We start from the raw sequence: 18,813 nt of genomic DNA on the forward strand, positions 1-18,813 counted from the left end.
CCAGAGTTATCCAGAAAGAGCTAAGAAAGAGTCGTGCCTGAAACTTGGAGATCTTCCAGATAGAGATGACAATACTGGCCTAGATAGTAACTGGCCTAGATCTTGTACTTAGTACGCTTCGTATATAGTATATACTTAGTATATGGCAGCTTCAGTATAAGGCAACTCTGACTTACAGTAACCATTTCCTAGGGTTTTCTTGGCAAAATATATTTGCCATTCTTCTGAGGCTGAGAGAGTGTGGTTTGCCCAAGGTCACACAATGGGTTTTCATCGCCAAGTGGGGACCCTGGTCTGCCGAGTCCTAGTCAAAAACTCAAACCACTACTCCACATTAGCTTTTGCTTCCCATTTTCCTGGTCCAAAACACACTGCAGAAATAATCCAGTTTGAGATCGCTTTAACTACCTTGGCTTAGTGCTAAGGAATTCGGGGAAGTGTAGTTTATTGTGCACCAGAGCACTCTGACAGAGAAGGATAAATGTTTCACAAAACTACATCCCTAGCATTGAACTAGGGCAGTTAAAGTTGTCTCAAACTGAATTATTTCTGCAGTGTATTTTGAACCAATGTTAACCTGTAATATGTAAAGTGGGAACATCCATATTGGTCATTGTCTGCAGACTGTATGTGTAAATATTTATGGCTTTGTTTATTTATTTTCATTCCCAAAGTGGCTGTTGATCTTGAAGACAAAGACAATGACTACCTCAATAGCGCTAGCTCCTTGTACCAGACGGCAAACACTACCATCCAAGATGATACACCACTATTTGAAGAGCCACAGGAAAAAGGACCTGATATTCACAAGCCTAAAGATCACTTCAATGGCAGCTATATTATTTTCTTCTTTCTGGGCACATGCTCTCTTTTGCCTTTAAACTTCATCATGACTGCAAAGCATTATTGGATGTACAAACTTCAGAACTGCTCAGAACACGTCTCTCCTGCAGCACAAGGAAGCTTGGACATTCAGGTAAGTGGCAAGTTCACAGGTTAATTATTATTATTATTATTATTATTATTATTATTATTAATAAAATTTATTTGTATCCCGCCCCTCTAAGAACAATCGGGGCGGCTAATAAGTTAAAAATATACAACATATCAAATCCCTGGTACCCTCCTCCCCTTAAAAAGGTATTAAATCTAACAAAGAATTAAAACCATACAGGTTAAAACTGACCGAAGGGTCAAACAACAAAACAATACAACAGAACAATAATCAATACAACAGTGATCAATGGGAGCAGCAGTATCTCTTTATGGGAGTTTCCTGAGGCCGGGTTGGCTATTCTGGAAAGGCCTGCCGGAAGAGATCCGTCTTAACAGCCTTTTTAAAGCTGTCTAAGGGTGTAAGCGGACGGATCTCATCCAGCAGGCCGTTCCATAGTCTGGGGGCGACGATGGAAAATGCCCTCTGGGAGGTAGTCGAAAGCCTAGATTTTTGTGGCTGAAGTAGGCCTCTCCCAGAGGAGCAGAGTGCGCGGGGAGGATTGTAGGGGAGAAGGCGGTCCCGAAGATAGTTTGGACCCAAGCCATTTAGGGCTTTAAAGGTGATAACGAACACCTTGTACTGGGCCCGGAAACTAATAGGCAGCCAGTGGAGGGACTTTAGAACCGGAGTAATATGGTCTCTCCTAGATGTTCCAAAAATTACTCTGGCTGCCATATTCTGTACTAGTTGCAGTTTCTGGACCAAGTATGAGGGTAGCTCCATGTAGAGCACATTACAGAAATCTAGACGTGAGGTTACCAGCGCGTGAACAACAGTCTCAAGATCCTTTACTTCCAGGAAAGGGCGCAGCTGGCGTATCAGCCGAAGCTGATAACAAGCGCTCTTGACTGTCGCATTTACCTGATTTGACATCAGAAGCGACGCAGAAGCGACGCAGTCTGAGCACCCCCAGACTGCGAACGCAGTCCTTGACGGAGAGTGTGACCCCGTCTAGGACCGGAGGTTGCAACCCGATTCCTGGTTTCGGGGCCGCTACTGTGAGCACCTCTGTTTTGTCTGGATTCAATCTCAATTTTGCTGGGTTAACTCTTCTCTTTCTGTGTTTGGATCCCATCTGGTTGTTATTAATAGAGAGCACAATTAAACCTCAAGATGCTGTGTGATCAGAGGTATGCGTGTATATACACACCGATTTTATGAAAACAGCAGTAGTAATGCCATCTTTTTTTGATAAAATTGCTGTGAGCCTTATTTTCTCCCCACTCAATTTTTCTGATATTGTTGTGTTTCTCTTTAATTTTCCCTAAACTGTTTCTACTTTAAAAATTGGAGCATACATTATGCATGCCACCAAATATAGCCTTCCTTGGGTGACCATTTTCTTCCTTCCTGCTTTCCCATAATACTTGCCATATGGATTGTGACTTTTGCATTGCAAATTTTCTTGCAGTTGCAAGATTTCTCAATTCCTTTGCTTTCTGGAGCAGGGGACACTTTTTGATGCATAAAAGAGAATGGATTGATTTGCTCCTGTTTTGTGAGCATGTTGCATATATGTGACTTCTTTTATCCAATATCTGGAATTAACAAGTTTAGGAAGAAAAAAAGTGGCTGAAAGATGATGTTTTATATGCTATGTGTATTACAGAAGATCTAGATAACTCTGGTAATACATGTCCTCCATGTAGTCTTCCCAAGGACATATGATGGACTCCTGTAGGAAATAATATGCTGGGCTCAGTAGGTCTTTTAGTCAATACAGCTTGGAAATCTTACTGATTTTAACTATACAGACAATGTTGTCTGGGGGACCCAGGAGCTGTAGTCCAAAATGTAACTCTTCCAAGCCCTGATTAATAGAATTGACTGGAAGGAGATTCAGGGCAGACAAAAGAAAGTACTTCCTCACCTAGTGTTGCCACTCGGCCCTTTCACACTACATAATTATAGCACCATGATTCCATTTTAATCATCATGCTTCCATCCTATGGAATCCTGGGATTTACAGTTTAGGGAGAGGTATTGAGACTGATCACCCATAGAGTTCTAGTGCCTCATCAAACCACAAAACCCAGGATAACATAGGATGTTGTCATGGCAGTTAAAGTATAGTGGTATCATTGTGTCAGATGATAGAACCTATTGTCCGATCCTACAAAGGCCCCCAAAAGGACAGACTGGAACTAAAGTGTTATTTCTTTTACAATATTATAAGGACTGAGGCTTGCGCCCATCATCATTGTTTTCCCTAGAGTTTTTCTCAAGGTCCTTGTTCATCCTTATAAATCCACAAAAGTTATTAGCTTGCCTCGACATTACTAGCCTGTTGAGAAGTTTGCAGAGGAAGGGCAGAGAGTTGCATTTCTGTGTTTGGTGTAAAGAGAGAGGTGGGTTTCCCACCTTCACCAGCCTAATTGGTTTCTATGCCAGGAACAGAGAAAAGCAAGAATGCTGCTGTTCCTCCCTAGCTTGCTTACTCTTTCCTTACTCCTTTGCGTAGAGTTCTCTTGGACATCTTGATATAGGCAGGTAAAATGCGAAAGCCTCGCATAGTAATCCTAATTCATACAGGTATAAAGACGAAGAAGACACCTTTAAGAAATAAGAAAAGGTCAGAATTGGAGAACTCTTGATAAGAAGCTTTGCTGTGGGTGATAACACAAAGTATATAGCTTTTGAAATTGCACTCAGCCTGCATCTAATGCTGTTCATCGTGCAGACATACGGGACTTCTGTGGTGATGTGTGTAGCACAGCAGCTCTCCAGAGGCATGATTGTAAATGCTTTTTAAATCAACAGCAGTTTAAAATTATAGATCTACATGGATCAAATTTCAAATCCATCAGAGTTATGAAAAGATGTGTATGGAATTATCACTGAGTACATTCCAGTGCTGCGTATACTAGAATGTGGTGGCTTACAAGTCTTGTACCATGGCCTGAGAGCTTGAAGTTATTTTATGATAACTTGCAGGCTGTGAGATTCTGGAAGTTCTACATGTGCTACAAATCCTGACTTGCACATGACAGTTTTGAGGAATTAAATTCAGGAGACCTGAATGTTCACTTGGTGCAAAATACTGTGTTGTGTGCCTTCAAGTTGTTTCTGACTTAGGGCAATCCTATAGCCATGGGGTTTTCTTGGCAAGATTTACTCAGAAGATTGCCATTGCCTTCCTCTAAGGCTGATGGCATGTGACTTGTCCAAGGTCACAGAACTGAATAGCGAGAGGTGGTTTGATCGAGTCTGCACTGGCCAGTGAAAGGAGGGCTCACATTTCTGCAAAAACAGATACTGTGATTTTAGTAGAGTCCTGAGTTTTTGTGCTGGGCTACATAGGTGGAACACAAACTAGACATGACATGACATCTGAAACTGCATCTTTCAAGGTTTGGTTTACTGCTCAGCAGCTTCTGAGGGTTCAGATTTGATCAGAGCAGAAATACTGTGGGGTTGGGGCTAGGGCAACTGGCTTTGCTTCAGTCTCAATATCCCTCCCACCAGCCATGTGGCCCTTAACAAAATAAATGCAAGCACAATGCAGGTATGTGTGCATGTTGCTTTTGTCCCATTGCTGCAAGCAAAACAACCTATAGCCTGGGACACACATGGGTAAAAGAGAAATGTAGTGTTTTGGGAGCCTACTGCTGCCTTTCACCCATGCAAGTAGAGGAGTCTGGTAAGCAATGTGGCAGGGTTAGGGCCAAGGCACAGGACCTGAGGAAGAGGCTGGCAGGACAGTTGTGCACACATGTGATGCTCATAACAGTTTCAAAAAAGACGCATGGAACGGAGACTAAACACTTCTGTTGCCAGCACTGCTGGCACAATTAAAATGGGAGCATCTAGCAGCTGTATGAAAGTTGTTGTTTTGTTTCATGTTGAGAGAGTGTGTTGGTTGTTTAAAATCATGTGCGGCTTGGCTCTCTGTTTCTTCAGCTTGTTGCTTCTTCTCATTTAATCTGCCTTGATGGTCAGTCAGTCTGTTGCCTTAGCCTAATATTTTCCTACATTAGAAAAATATGTCACAATTTCTGCACTTACCCTGAAGACTGGTAAGATAGTTTTCTATGAGTTGAATTGCTAACTCCTGGAGCTAGTTGCTTACATTTCAGAACATATGCCTTAAATTAGGTGTCATGATGTATTGTTTTCTTGCAGGCCAGAGAGGAATCATAGCTGGGTGCTTCTTTCAGTTTAGAAGAACATTGGGTATTGATAACAAGGGCTGCTTCTTGTTGTTCTGTGCCTTGAAATTGACTCTAGCTTACGGTGAACCTGTCCTAGGATTTTCTCAGCAAGATTTGTTCAGAGGTGGTTTTCCTTCTAAGACTGAGAGAGTGCAGCTTGCCTAAGGTCCCCCAGTAGGTTGTCATGGCTGAATAGGAAATTGAAACTTCATTTCCCAGAATCTTAGTCCAACACTCAAACCACAACACTAGGGCTGCCTCTTTGACCAAGACTACACTTCTCATGATTTTTTATTTATTATTTATTTAGCTACCTGGAAGAGGTGGGGAAAAGCAGATGGTTTGCAGTGTATAGCTTGGGAAAGTCTGGAAAATTCAGAGCAGTGTAGTCCAACAAAGTAACTTTTACAAGCTCTAGTAGCATGCCTGCCTTAGGAACTAGCTGGCAGGTTTCTTCTTTTTTCTGCTGAGGCATTCCACCAATTTCCATTCAAACCCAAGTCTTCCACCCTTTCCTTGACATGTTTCTCACATTCCATTTTAGGCTAAGTAACAGGAAAAGCACCCTGAAATAAGCAGAAATAGCTGTATATTTGAGGCTGTTACCAGCACAACCTTCACAAATGTGAAGAAGTCTTTTGCATGCCATAACAATTTTCCCCCCACCCCCAATATTCTGTGAAGCTCAGATGTCTAGCATTTCTTGCCACACCGGGCTTTGCAGAATAGTTGCTGCAGCTCTCTAGGAAAACCAATTTTCGCAGGTGCTATCAAACTCTAACAGAGGCTTACCAGACTATCTATCAGATTGCAAAGGACTATGAGGAGGATTAAAACAAAGTTCAGGCAGAGTAGGCTGAGTGATGGTGGCTGTGTCTTGGAACACCACAGTGAAAACAGTATTAAAAATAAATAAATCTTTTTTCTTGAGAAGGGAGTCCCAGAGGACATTGAGTAAACGTGGGGTTTTAAATTTCAGGCTAGGAGAGCCCTACTCTATCTGCTTTCTGATTGAAGTGTCACTTGAACAATGGTTGCTATTTATAGTGTGTGCATGTGTGTCTGTGGCAGGCATTCATACATTTATGTTTTTCTGCAGGAGAGATCGCTGTGTTGAAAGGATTCATTTTACCTTTCTTGGTCCTAATGATTCCTAAATAGTTTGAAACAACATATTGACCATGCTTGCATGTCATAATAGGTTTGTTGTGTGGTTAGTTGAAACGTGGCTGGTGAAATGTGAACCACTGCTGCTAACAAGCCATGGTTTATTAATCAGCCATAAACCTCAGTCTGAACCTGTGAACTCTGGCTTGTTTATACCATTAACCCTGCACCAGAACTGTGGCTCAACCCTGGCTTGTTTCCCCAGCTGTCCACTATGAAACAAAACCTGGAGAAAAGCAGACTAGAGATGGGGAAGACAGAGTTTGGGATTTGTTTGTATGGCCCACTGTGTAATTCATTGCTTAAGCAACAAACTATGGTTAACATAAATCATGCAGCTGTAGCCCCTTTCCCCCTCTTGCTCCATCACTGTCTCTAAGATACATCAGGCTCATGTTACTCCATGTGTTTGAGGGTCAGGTACTGTGGTCATATGTCTGTAGATGGAACTGTATAATCTGTTCAAAGGATGATGATCTCATAGAGGAAAAGACCCACTCCATAGCCATCCAGCCAGCATTGGAGCTGAAATCATCCCACAGTAATCCACATACAATGAACCACAGGAGTCTTTCAGATAAATACATTGGTATGAATTATAAAATGAAATACACAGGCTGCATGGTTATGGTTGTTCTTCTAAAGAAAAGCATTGCCACATTCTTAATGCCTGACATTGTCACCTCACTCTAGATCAGAGGTGGACATCATGTGGCCCTCCAGATGCTGATGGTCTGCAATTCCCAGCAGTCCTAGCCAGCATAGCCAATGGGAAGGACTGCTGGAAGCTGCAGTCTGACAATATCTGGAGGGCCACATGGCTTGTGCCTCTTCTCTAAATCTTGGGAAATTTCAGAAGCAGTAAAAAAAATAATTGAGCTGTTTCTCCAACACCTGGCAAGATGAGAAAAGAAGCCCTTCTTCTCTTTGCGACCTTCCCATGCCACAGGACTCATGGGTGAGACAGTGTGGATCATGACTCACTCTGCATGGGGCTTTGGAGAACTTAAAAGTGATTTGCCTTCCTTCCTCTAAAGGCCCATGACAGACTTCAGATGATAACAAGCAGTGGTGACTGTGTGCTAGAGAGGTTCAGGAGTGGCAGAGACCTTGTGGCAACCAAAAAGAACAACTGGCTGGGAAGCCAAACTTTAAGAACTGTCTGTGCCTGACTACTTGTGGATTCCTTTTCACCCTTCTGCTCTCATGAGGCTGGTGCATGAAAAGCAAAGAAGCAAACATGGCTGTAGGACTTTGCAGGTGCCAGTTACAGCCCAACATTTCCAAAGTGAAACCCTCTTAGCACCTGCTTGGAATTCTGCAAGCTGTCTACAGGCTTGATAGCTTCCTGATCTCCAGCAGGTGCAAACAGGCTGCTGACTGCTGCAGTGAGCCCCTGGACTTGGCATGTAAGATTAGGAAGTTGTCGTTTCTCAATTTATGGGCTAGACATTCCAACGTGAACCTGCTAGTGGAGAGAGCCTGCTTGGCATTTATGGAAACACCCCCCACCACCACCTTCTTAACTCTTTGTTTTTGTTCTTTGTTCAGATTTTAAATTCCTTGGTAAGAGAGTTAATAATAACTTCTCTGGTTAAACATAAGCACACCTATCATGATGGGCAGCTGTAAATCATATTGTGTCTCCCATGCCCCCACTTTAAAAAAAACAAACCTGGATTGGATGTTAATATCATTCCAGAGTACTAATATTGCTCTATTGTGAGTAAAATTAGCATACTTGATTCATAGCTTCACTGGAAATCATTACTTTACCTAAACATCTTAATGCAAGGCAAGGGAAAGTGTGAAACTGTTGATGTTGTTGGACTGTAACTCCTATCAGTCCTAGCCAGCATAGTCAATAACAAGGTATGATGGGAGCAGTAGATCAATAACATCTTCTTAGCTACATGTGTTACCCACATAGGTGTGAGTATTGGAGAGGCTCTACTGACAACAGCAGTCTATCTTTTAATATGTTGGGGAACGTTATTTTGGCTTGCAAGAGGGTAGGTAACCTCTAGGACCAGAAGCACCTATTTTTAGACCAGTACTAACTGATGAAGACTCCAAGCATGGGTGAAATAAGAGGTCCTCCAGATTCAGTGACCTCAAATTCGTGGTTTTGATTATTTGTGAACCTTCTATTCCTTTCGCTACCGATGGGAAGCCAGATGAAGGGATGGAAGGGCGGGGAGATGAGGAGATGCTGGCACATGCTGGCATCTTATCCCTTCACCCTTCTGTCTCTTCCCAGAGCCAGCTGAAGGGACAAGAGGATGGGGGGGGGGGGTGAGGAGAAGCAGACATGTGCCTGTGCCTCTTTCCCCCACCTCCTACCCCTTTAACTAGTTTTCCAGAGCTGGTACGGCAAAGGGAGTGGGGAAGAACTGGGCAAGCTCCCTCTGGACTCTCCCATGCCTCGGACAGCAGTCCCAGACATCGGAGGGGAGGTGGGAGGGCCTTACCTTATTCGTAACATTTCCATATTCACAGGGGCCCTGTTCCCCTAACCCCCCCCCAAAAAAAAAATCTGGAGGGACAACTATATTTGGAAGAAATATGAAAGATCATGCACACAAGAATAACATCCAACATTCAGAGCTAACTGAAATAGAAATGTGGAAGGGGATAGTGGAGATTGAGGGCTGGATTGAGGATGATAGCTACTTGTCATGAAGACTGGACCATGGAAAGCAGGAATCGCTCAGACTGGATGTCTGAGGGCAACAGTCATGGAGCACAGCTGGGGGGGGGGTTGTCTGTGTGCAGTTGAATGCTGAGCAAGATGGAGAGGATCAGATAGAAGTCTGAGGGCAACAGTCACACAGTGCAAATTGGGGAGGGGGGTTCCTATCATGCGCAAAGAGGCTAGGTTTTCCTACCCATATTTATACCTTAAAGCTAGCCTCAAGCTAAGGTGATTTCATGAGAAGCAAAGACTTAATAGCCCTTCAGAAGGATGGGAAAAGGGGATCTGAAGTGGTTGGTGATTTTGATATCCAGAAGATGAAAAGGGCCAGTTTGATTTATGGCAGCATCATTGACTAAACAAAGCACTGATAGGATCTGGAGCACCTCAAAATGTGTGGACAGGAAAGGTACTTGGAAACACAGGGAATATGGTCTGGTCTGATCTGTTGGTGAGAACCTGTTCTGTATTTTTTTCTGTTCAACAGGAAATGCACAGAGTGAGGGGGAGGATTGCATTTGTTAGAAAACTCATTTCATCCTTTGTGTTTGCCTCACCTGAGCCATTTGCATGTCTCGGGTCTGTGTGCCTCATTCATGTACTATCCTCTTTGGTGTTTGGTGTTTGGTGTTTAAAGGTAATTGTAACCTCGTAAGCACCTGCTAGCCTCCAAATATGCAATATAAAAATATAGAAGCCTCAAAATGCATTGTGGGGACATAGGGGTACTTACAAATCTTCCCCAGGCTTAGAGTAATGCTTTGCTAGCTCTTACAACTAACTTTTATGTTTCAAATAGAATTGAGTTGCAGGATGAAAATGAATCCCCTAAGTTTCTGGTATAATGTTTGAAGTATTATATGAGATCTGGAGCTAACAGATTATACTTTGGGATTGTACTAGTGAGATTCCTGTAATGCTGTGTTTGTTTGCACCTCACCCTCATGTTTAAGATCATTCTTTCCCATTAACAATAAATGCTACAAGCTAGCAGCACTGAAATCACCACTAAAGCACCTAATAACAAAGGCATAATAGGAAATGCTAGAGAAATACAAAGTATTGAAGCTTTTCATGTGTATTATAAGTAAACCTTACAACAGTCCTACAAGGCCACTTTTGTTTTCCCATTTTACAAATAGCCCAGGCTGAAAGATTATGTGTAAGGCCATCCACTAACTCTGTTCATAGCTGTTTTTTCTTGTCAGCAAGATACATTTAGTTGGTGGATTTTCAGGCCCTATAGAGTATACACATGAATGCATTTGCACAAACAAAGGGACTATTTCCAGTCGTCGTTTATGTCTCTCCAACTGCAGGCACTCCCATTAGCAAAATCAGGAAATAATTGGAGTTAATCTCTTTAAAATTATTATCAGTTCTCTTGAATTAGTGTTCATGGCATTGAGTTGTTCACCTTAGCCATTAGAATAGAGACCAGTTTAATTAATACTGTACATTAGATGTAGGACTGTAAAGTGTGAACTAGTATGTTGGCTGAAGCAAAAAGCATGAGTGGGAAAACGTTGTTGTGTGCCATCAAGTAATTTCTGAATGGAGACACACTTGGAACACAAGTATTGTATGCTGTACATTTATTATATGTAATAACTTCTTGGTAGTCATTAGTAAGCATCAGTTTTACGCAGGCAAGAGAAAGGACTGACAAGTGATGGAAAAATCTCTTTCTCCTGCCCTTGATAACCCACTTTGTTTCTCCACAAGCCATGAAGGCAGGAAAATCTCCAGAGAAGAGCCATTGTGCTGTAGAGACTGGATTAGTAGGGTTTGAGGAGCTGGGTTCAAGTCCACACTGAGTGAACTGAGGTTGGTCACTCTCATCTTGATATACTTCATAGGTTTGTTGTGAGAAAAAGAAGAGGAGCATGAAGGAGGAAGAAAGACCTACAGTGAGTCCTCTGAATCCACAGTTTCTGCATTCACGGATTTAACCATCCATTGATTTTGAATTTTTTTTAAAAAATAAATTCCATAAAGCAAACCTCGGTTTTGTCATTTTATATAAGGGACACCATTTTAACTACACCATTATATATAATGGAATTTGAGCATCTCCTGGAACCAAACCCTAGCAGATAGCAAGGGCCCACTATATAATATTTTGATTTTACTGGAGTAAAGGTAGGATATGTGTGTAGCAAGTAAACATATTTTGCTGTGTCCAGCATGAAAATGAAGATGCTGTTCCTTTTTTTTTACTAGCCTGCCATGAGTCAAGAGACCCATGTTTCTATGGGGTTTATAGAGGATGAGGGTCCTCTTCTTCTGTGATGAGCATGGAAACACAGCCTGCTAGCCTTGCAGAAGCAATTTGTGGGCAAATATCTTTGCCTGACTTATTCACAAGGCTAATGTGTCAGCTTATGCAACCAAGCAAACCGCTGTTTACCCTCTTTAGTCACTTCATCAATCTCTATGATGACATAATAACAGCAGCGTGGGGGATATTTTGTTTTTCAACTTGAAGGGTCAAAAAGTGCCACACAGATTTAACTGGCTGATGTGTGCATGTATGCAGGGATTAATGTTCTCTAAGCCATCAAATATAGCCATTCCTGTGATATCACATTAAGTTGTAATATTTTAGGTGAGAGAAGTGTTTGATTACTAGCAAGCTGTCTCCCAATGCCTTCCAGGAGAGATTTGACACTGGAGAATTTAAGGCTGTGAATTTGACTTGTTTCACTTTTCTGAAACTCTTTCTGTTGGCTTCATGAAATATTTGGGTCAGAGAGGCACTTTTCTGCAGTCGCCTTATATAGTGAAACTCTGGACACTGCTTCCTTGTGGCAAACTACTTCCCTCCTGACAGTGCCCTGCAAAAGAGAAGCACTGGGAAGGAGTTAGGCTTCTGAACTCTTCTCTGCCCAGTCTATTTCACATTGGAACTACTAACTTCTAGCTTCCTGACCTTCACTAGCAATCTTATGCTCTGGTTCACCACAGTAACTTATTGCTTTCTTTTCAGGCTGTTGGTTAGGCTGCAGCATTACTGTCCTGGTTGGGAAGTGTCACATGCTCCTCCTAAACTTACCCTGTATGATGAAAAACAGATAAGGCAAGCTCTATAGAGTCAAAGGCCAATTCCCCTCTCCACAAGGTAGAGGGAAGGAGAAAGAGGCAGACCACACACCAGATGGGTAGACTCAATCAGAGTGTTGTCTGTACCCCCAATTTTCCCAAAGTAAAGGCATCCAGAAGTGTGCCTCTGGAGTTCTAATTTCCCTATTTGGGATAAAACTAAGGATTGAGGAGTGAGTTGCATCCTGGTTTAATCATACGCCCCAGAGGCTTCCAGGAATATGAATCTCCTTTTCTTAAAACAATGAAAAGGGGAGGTGACTGGGGACCACAAAGCCTGCAAAACTGGGTGGCAGGATCATATGATGCCCACCACCTGTATGCCCCCTTCCCCAGGCTAGTGTAACTTGAGTTATCCCTAATGTTGTTCTGTCATCAGAATATTCCAGTATGGTACTGTATCTTCCTCCCTCATTTTCTTCCTCTTCTGTTTTGAGTGTAGAGGTCCTTTAATGTTAAGAGAAGAAGCAAAAGCCTATATGGATCTTGTTAAATTGTAATTGTTACAAGAGTGTCCTGCAAGGAGGGCATGAGGTTAAAACCTGCCCCATCCCACCACACTAGGATTTTAATCTGTATAATAATTTATAGCAATTTGATGTTACTTTAAAGGAATATGCATTGCACATAGAACTCTGCAGAATCTCTCTACAGCACAGAACTCCTATGCAAACGTGAGAGTACTGGCAGCATTCTAGTTTCAGCATACAATGAACATTTACTAAGGTTAGGGGCACAGGATCCCTGTGAAAGTGGAAAACCCACAAATTAAAAAAAAACACTGTATGTTCTGGGATTTTTTAATTTAGAGAGAACCTCTCTGGGACTTTCTTGGTCCTCCATCACAATTCGGTGGTCAAAATCAGCCAGACATTAACTAGAAATTCTCTAGGAATTTCTAGGTCCTCCAGTATTACTCTGTGGTCAAATTCCAGCAGAGTCATGCTGGAAAACCTAGAGATTCCTAGAGAAAACATAAATTACGTTAGTGAAATATAAAATCTGCAAAAGTCAAAGCCACAGATGTGGAGGGCTGACTGTACACTTATCTTGTGCCAGAACTTGACCAGCATATCCAGATAGAGATTTGAATCGGTCAGAGACGATAAAATTAGCTCTGAAACTACAATAGAATAGTGGTACACCTGTCTGTACCAAGGAATTGACGCAGAAGATTCCAACCCTTAGGTCTTCCTAAGCCACAATGTAACAGTCTGCTATCAGATATTGTAGTTCTTCTTCAATCAAAAATGTGTCAAGCTATTTGCTTTGCAACACTGCAAATAAGGAAGGCACATTGAAATAAAGAAGACACATTGCAAAGCAAACAGCTTGACGCATTTTTGACTGAGGAAAAACTACAATGTCTTGGAGGATCAGATAATAAATAATAATAAATAATAATAAAATTTATTTTTATCCCACCCCTCTGCGCAACGCAATCAGGGCGGCTTATAACATTAAAATATACATTCCATAACATAACCCCCAAGCCCACCCACCCCTAAAATACAATTAAACCATTTATAATTTAAAACATGCTTAAATCTATCCTTGAATAAATCTTTATTAATTTTACAAACATACAAACTTTATACTCTTATCACAAAAAGCATAACCAAAATTATTATCCTATAGCGCAGATGTTCCACGTGTCCTTACTTCCTGTCTTTCCACGTCTTCTTTTGTGCTGCTTAACCCAAATTATTTGCATTCTTGCCATCAAGCATATACAACCCCTCAATTACCAAGCCAAACCTTTTAGCCTTTCTTATACCGTTACACAGTATCAAGAAGCCAGTAAAATATATATATATAACTCTTTTCTATTTCCCTGGGTTGTATAGAACAAACCATATTCTCCAATAATTCCAGGTAACAATAACCTTGTTTTCGTTTAACATATCATCATTTCCTGGTTTAGCCCATCTTTATTCCTTTATATATTTATATAACCACCCCTACCAGGTTATCATCTAGACACCATCTCTTTTTTAGAAACAGCATTATTTGACCCCATTCCCTTTCCAGTCTCTCTTTCTTCTTATTCTCCAATTTACATGAAAGTAAGTCTAATTGTTTAATGTCACTTAATTTACTTAGCCATTCATCGATCTGTAATTTTTGACTCTCTTTCCAATAGTTCGCAATAATCAGCCTCGCAATAGTTATCATATACAGTATGATTTTCCACACTCTTCTCTCATCTTCTGCCTTCAAAAAGGACGTCATATTTAATAGATAGATTTTGGGTCTTTTTTTATATCTTATATCGAATATTTGTTGAATTATATTGTGTACTTCATTCCAAAAAACCTTTACATTTTCACATTTCCACCACATGTGGATCATCATCCCCTTCTGTTTCTTACAGTTCCAACAAACATCACTTTCAATTTTAAACATCCTTTTTAATCTCGCAGGTGTATAGTACCATCTGGTACTGATCTTTATAAAATTCTCTTTCAGATCCTGACATCTAGTGAATGCATTTGTCTTCTTCCAAGCATTTTCCCATGCTTCAAATGATATTTCCCGTCCTAAATCTTTTGCCCAGTCAATCATATATTGTTTCACAGGTTCTCTTTCTAGCTCTCTTTCTCTTAATAAGCTATAATATTTTGCAATTTTTCCCCCTCGTTTTCCAATATTAACTTATCCAATTCCGATAGCTTTGTTTCAATCCCAGATGTCTTAATATCTTCCTTAAATCTTTTCATTACTTGATAATAGCTATACCAATTTATTTCTTTACCCTCTTTAAATAATTCCTCTCTAGTTTTGGAAATATTGGAAATCTATAACAATAATAGCAAATAAACAGTGGCTGTAGACAAATCACAGGTCAACGAGTTATGTTTTCTTTTTAGTGGCCGGGTATCTATTCAGGAAAGGCCTGCCGGAAGAGATCCATCTTAACAGCCTTTTAAAAACTGTTTAAGGTGGTAATAGGACGGATCTTGTCCAGCAGGCCATTCCATAGTCTGGGCGCGATAGTCGAAAAGGTCCTCTGGGTGGTTGCAGACAGCCTAGTTTTTAAAGTGTGCAGCAAATTCCTCCCAGAGGACCTAAGTTTGCAGGGTGTATTATACGGAACGAGGCGGTTCTGAAGATATGCTGGACCCAAGTCATTTAGGGCTTTAAAGGTGATAACCAAGACCTTGTACTGGGCCTGGAAAGCAATGGGCAGGCAGTGAAGTGATCTTAAGATTGGTGTTATGTGGTCTCTTCTGGATGTACCTGAGAACAGTCAGGCTGCCATATTCTGTACTAGTTTCCAGACCAAGCATGAGGGTAGCCCCATGTAGAGTGCATTACAGAAATCAAGGTGGGAAGTTACCAGATCTGGGATATTCTGTTTTCCTCCTTGTCCTTTCTGCTCACCTTAGAGAAAGAACATGTTGACATCTTGAGTTCATAATTCCTCGATAATGAAGCATATTTCTGGCTGTATCATATGATCTGGAAATTAAATTCTTTGCATGCAACAACCCTTAAGGAACATTATGCTTTTGTGGGTCTCATTAAAGGGCTGACACCAGTGATAGCTATATTGGCTAAATTCTTCCTTTTGACATGTGGTTTAAATTATGGTCATATGAAACTGGGTTTGGGGTTATTCTAGGTTCCGTGTCTCCATAGAACTGAGTTACCATCTTTCTATGAGAATTGATGATGGGGATGTGGGGGGAGAAGCACTTTCTTCTTAATCTAGCTGGAGGCATGGAGTTATAGGAGTTACATTTAGAAAAGGTGCTATGCCGTCTTGAAATAAAATGCATCTCAATGGTCCAACATTATTTTTAGGTGTAACTTGAAAAACACTGAACTTAAAAAATATTACTTTAAAATACTAGGTTTTGTTTTCTTTCACAAAATAATCACGTAAGTTGTCTTTTGTAGAGAATAGAAAAATCTATTTTAATTTTCAAAAAACAGAACACATATTTGCAGGAATTTCTTTTATGGCATAAAATAAAGAAGATGGGAGTGTTAATATTTGCTAGGGGAGAGCAAGGTAGTTATCTCTGTTGGGTTGTATATTTTGCAGTCTCTCAGCACTGAGGTGAGAAAGAAAGCAGTTTTGCCCTGTGAATCCAGAAGTTAACATCTTAAAGCAAAAAGGCAGTCTTTCCTTTGCAGAGAGAAAAAGGAGAGAGGTACAGAAAGAATATTATTCACACTTGCAACCCTTGAGACTGTTGACCTTAGAACCCAAAAGGTTCCAGGAACAAGCAGATCCTTTTTCTCAGGGGCAAATGCAGAGTAAACATAACCTTCCATGAAGATCAAGTTTGTTAACATGTCAAATTTATGCATTAGGTAAAGTTAGGAAATATCCAATGGACTCCACCATAAACAAGAGGTAAATCGGATGCACTAAGGAAATCTTTCTTAATTCTTCCAGGGGACCATCAAGATAAGAGAAGAGCTATTGGTATGTGCCTTTGAGAGCCACATATCTAAGACCTTTAGTAAATGAAAGCCCAGATAAAAGGTTAGCAATTCATTCTAACCCACATTCATGCAGTTTTGTAATTCATTTTAATCCACATTCATATCACTGAAGGGTGAAGAAAGTCAGTTTGGTTGCTAGTATATAAGATGTTCCATTTCTAGAAAATACTGCGGAAACCTTCAGAACTGTTTGTTAGTCTGGATGTTAAGGGAACAATTTGTTAGTTTGTTTGGAAAATATAAATTCCATCAAAATGATTGTAAGAAAATGAGGTTCAGCCATTGGGGTTCAGATGCAAACTCAGTCTTGTCAGACACATTAACCACATTTGTATGAAGCTTCTCAGCCAACAGATCTTTTCTACATGGCAGTCCAACAGATCTTTTCTACGCCTTAATTCTACTGATGGCATGTGAGCTTGTAATTTCATTATACTGAAATGTTACGACTTAAAAACTAACAAGCTTGTTAGGGTATGAACTTCCATGGCTTGTACCATCACAAACAGTATGCATTCAGTTGGTGTTCTGGATAATATTTTAATCATCTCATGAAGTGGACTGTGCTCTATGAAAGCTTGTTTGCTTGCTTACTTGCTTGCTTTTTTGCTCATGGTGTAACAAAACTGCCTTTAAGGTGCCGCAGGGCTCTTTGATGCTTTTGTTGTAACACAGTAAACTAGCTACTCAGTTGGAAATGTTAGTATAAAGCCTCCATTACCAGACATCCAGGAATAAATGTGGCATTCAACTAGTTCCTTCTGTGTGTCCTAGAAGGTAATTGATGTTGCTTTCCATTCTGCATTCTCCAATGTCTCTAAAATGCAGGTATGCAATCGTCAATTGTTTTGTCCTCTCGTGTAATAGATGAATAATTTATCCAGTTTCTCCCCACTGCAGAATATTTGTGCATATTTTTGCCCTATATTTACACATTCAGATGTGTTTCAGGAAATTATTCAGTGCAGAAATATACATGTGGGGTTTTCTGCTAAAAAAAAAAAACAAAAACCAACAAGTTTTTCACATAGAATCACAGAAGAGACCACAAGGGCCATCCAGTCCAACTCCTAGCCATGCAGGAATACACAATCAAAGCACTCCTGACAGATGATCATCCAGCCTCTGTTTTAAAACCTCCAAAGAAGGAGACTCCTCCACTCTCCAAGGCAGCACATTCCACTAGCAAATGGCTCTTACCATCAGAAAGTTCTTCCTAATGTTTAGGCAGAATTCCTTTTCCTGTAGTTTGACTCCATTGCTATGTGCCCTAATCTCTGGAGTAGCAGAAAACAAGACTGCTCCATCTTCAATATGACAGCCTTTAAAATACTTAAACATGGCCATTATGTCACCTCTTAACCTTCTCTTCTCCAGGCTAAACATACCCAGGTCCTCAAGCCACTCTTCATAGGGTATGGTTTCCACAACTTTCATCATTTTGGTCATCCTCCTCTGGACACATTCCAGCCTGTCAATATCCCTCTGGATATTGGTGCAATGGTTAAATGCCAGTACTGCAGCCATTCACAGCCACAAGATTGTGAGTTCAATCCCAGGCAGGGCTTTAGGGTTCACTCAGCCTTACATCCTTCTGTAGGTTGCTAAAATGAGTACCCAGCTTGATGGGGGAAATTAGCTTACACATTGTAAACTGCTTAAGGTGTGCTTAAATGCACTGATAAATGGTATAGAAATGTACTTGATATTACTATTACTTGATATTGCCCTCTTGAATTGTGTTGCCCAGGAATGGACACAATATTTCTGGACTATTACTGGTTCAGGCAACAAAAATACAGTGTGACTGCGTTATATGCAGGTGTGCTATACGTGGACTTGAGCATACATGCTCAAGCCGCGGGGAGCGCATGGGTTGCAAGGGGCTCAAGCATACATGGAATTAGCCTTACGCGGGGGGGGGGGGGGTCCGGAACGGATCCCCCGTGTAAGGCAAGGGTCCACTGTAATCCTTATTGCTTAGAATTGGCCTGTTGGAATTGCCCACTCAACAGACATAAGAATGGATTGATCAAGCTGTTACACTAATATGATTTGTCCTGGGCTGTCACCAACCTCAAAGGAATATTTTAGGCTTTAATGCAAATGATTATATATCTACTTGCCTAGTGAATGTATATTATAATAATAATAATAATAATAATAATAATAATAATAATAATAATAATAATTTTATTTATATACCGCTTTTCCGCAGATCAAAGCGGTGTACAAACAATTAA

The 18,813-nt window shown here is 40.8% G+C and overlaps 1 protein-coding gene across 2 annotated transcripts in view; it reads left to right on the forward strand.

The window, feature by feature from the left end:
• The window catches only part of SLC29A3 (solute carrier family 29 member 3), a 43,496-nt gene that overhangs the window by 4,713 nt on the left and 19,970 nt on the right, over positions 1–18,813 (forward strand). For both annotated transcript variants that reach the window (XM_089510439.1, XM_089510440.1), the window contains exon 2: positions 675–976. In XM_089510439.1, coding sequence (XP_089366565.1) covers positions 675–976 — 302 coding nt within the window. The remainder of the gene's footprint in view (positions 1–674; positions 977–18,813) is intronic.

This window comes from Sceloporus occidentalis, unplaced genomic scaffold (genome assembly GCF_023333645.1).
Source record: "Sceloporus occidentalis isolate IW3139 unplaced genomic scaffold, rSceOcc1.0.p SCAF_2, whole genome shotgun sequence".
Lineage (NCBI taxonomy): Eukaryota > Metazoa > Chordata > Lepidosauria > Squamata > Phrynosomatidae > Sceloporus > Sceloporus occidentalis.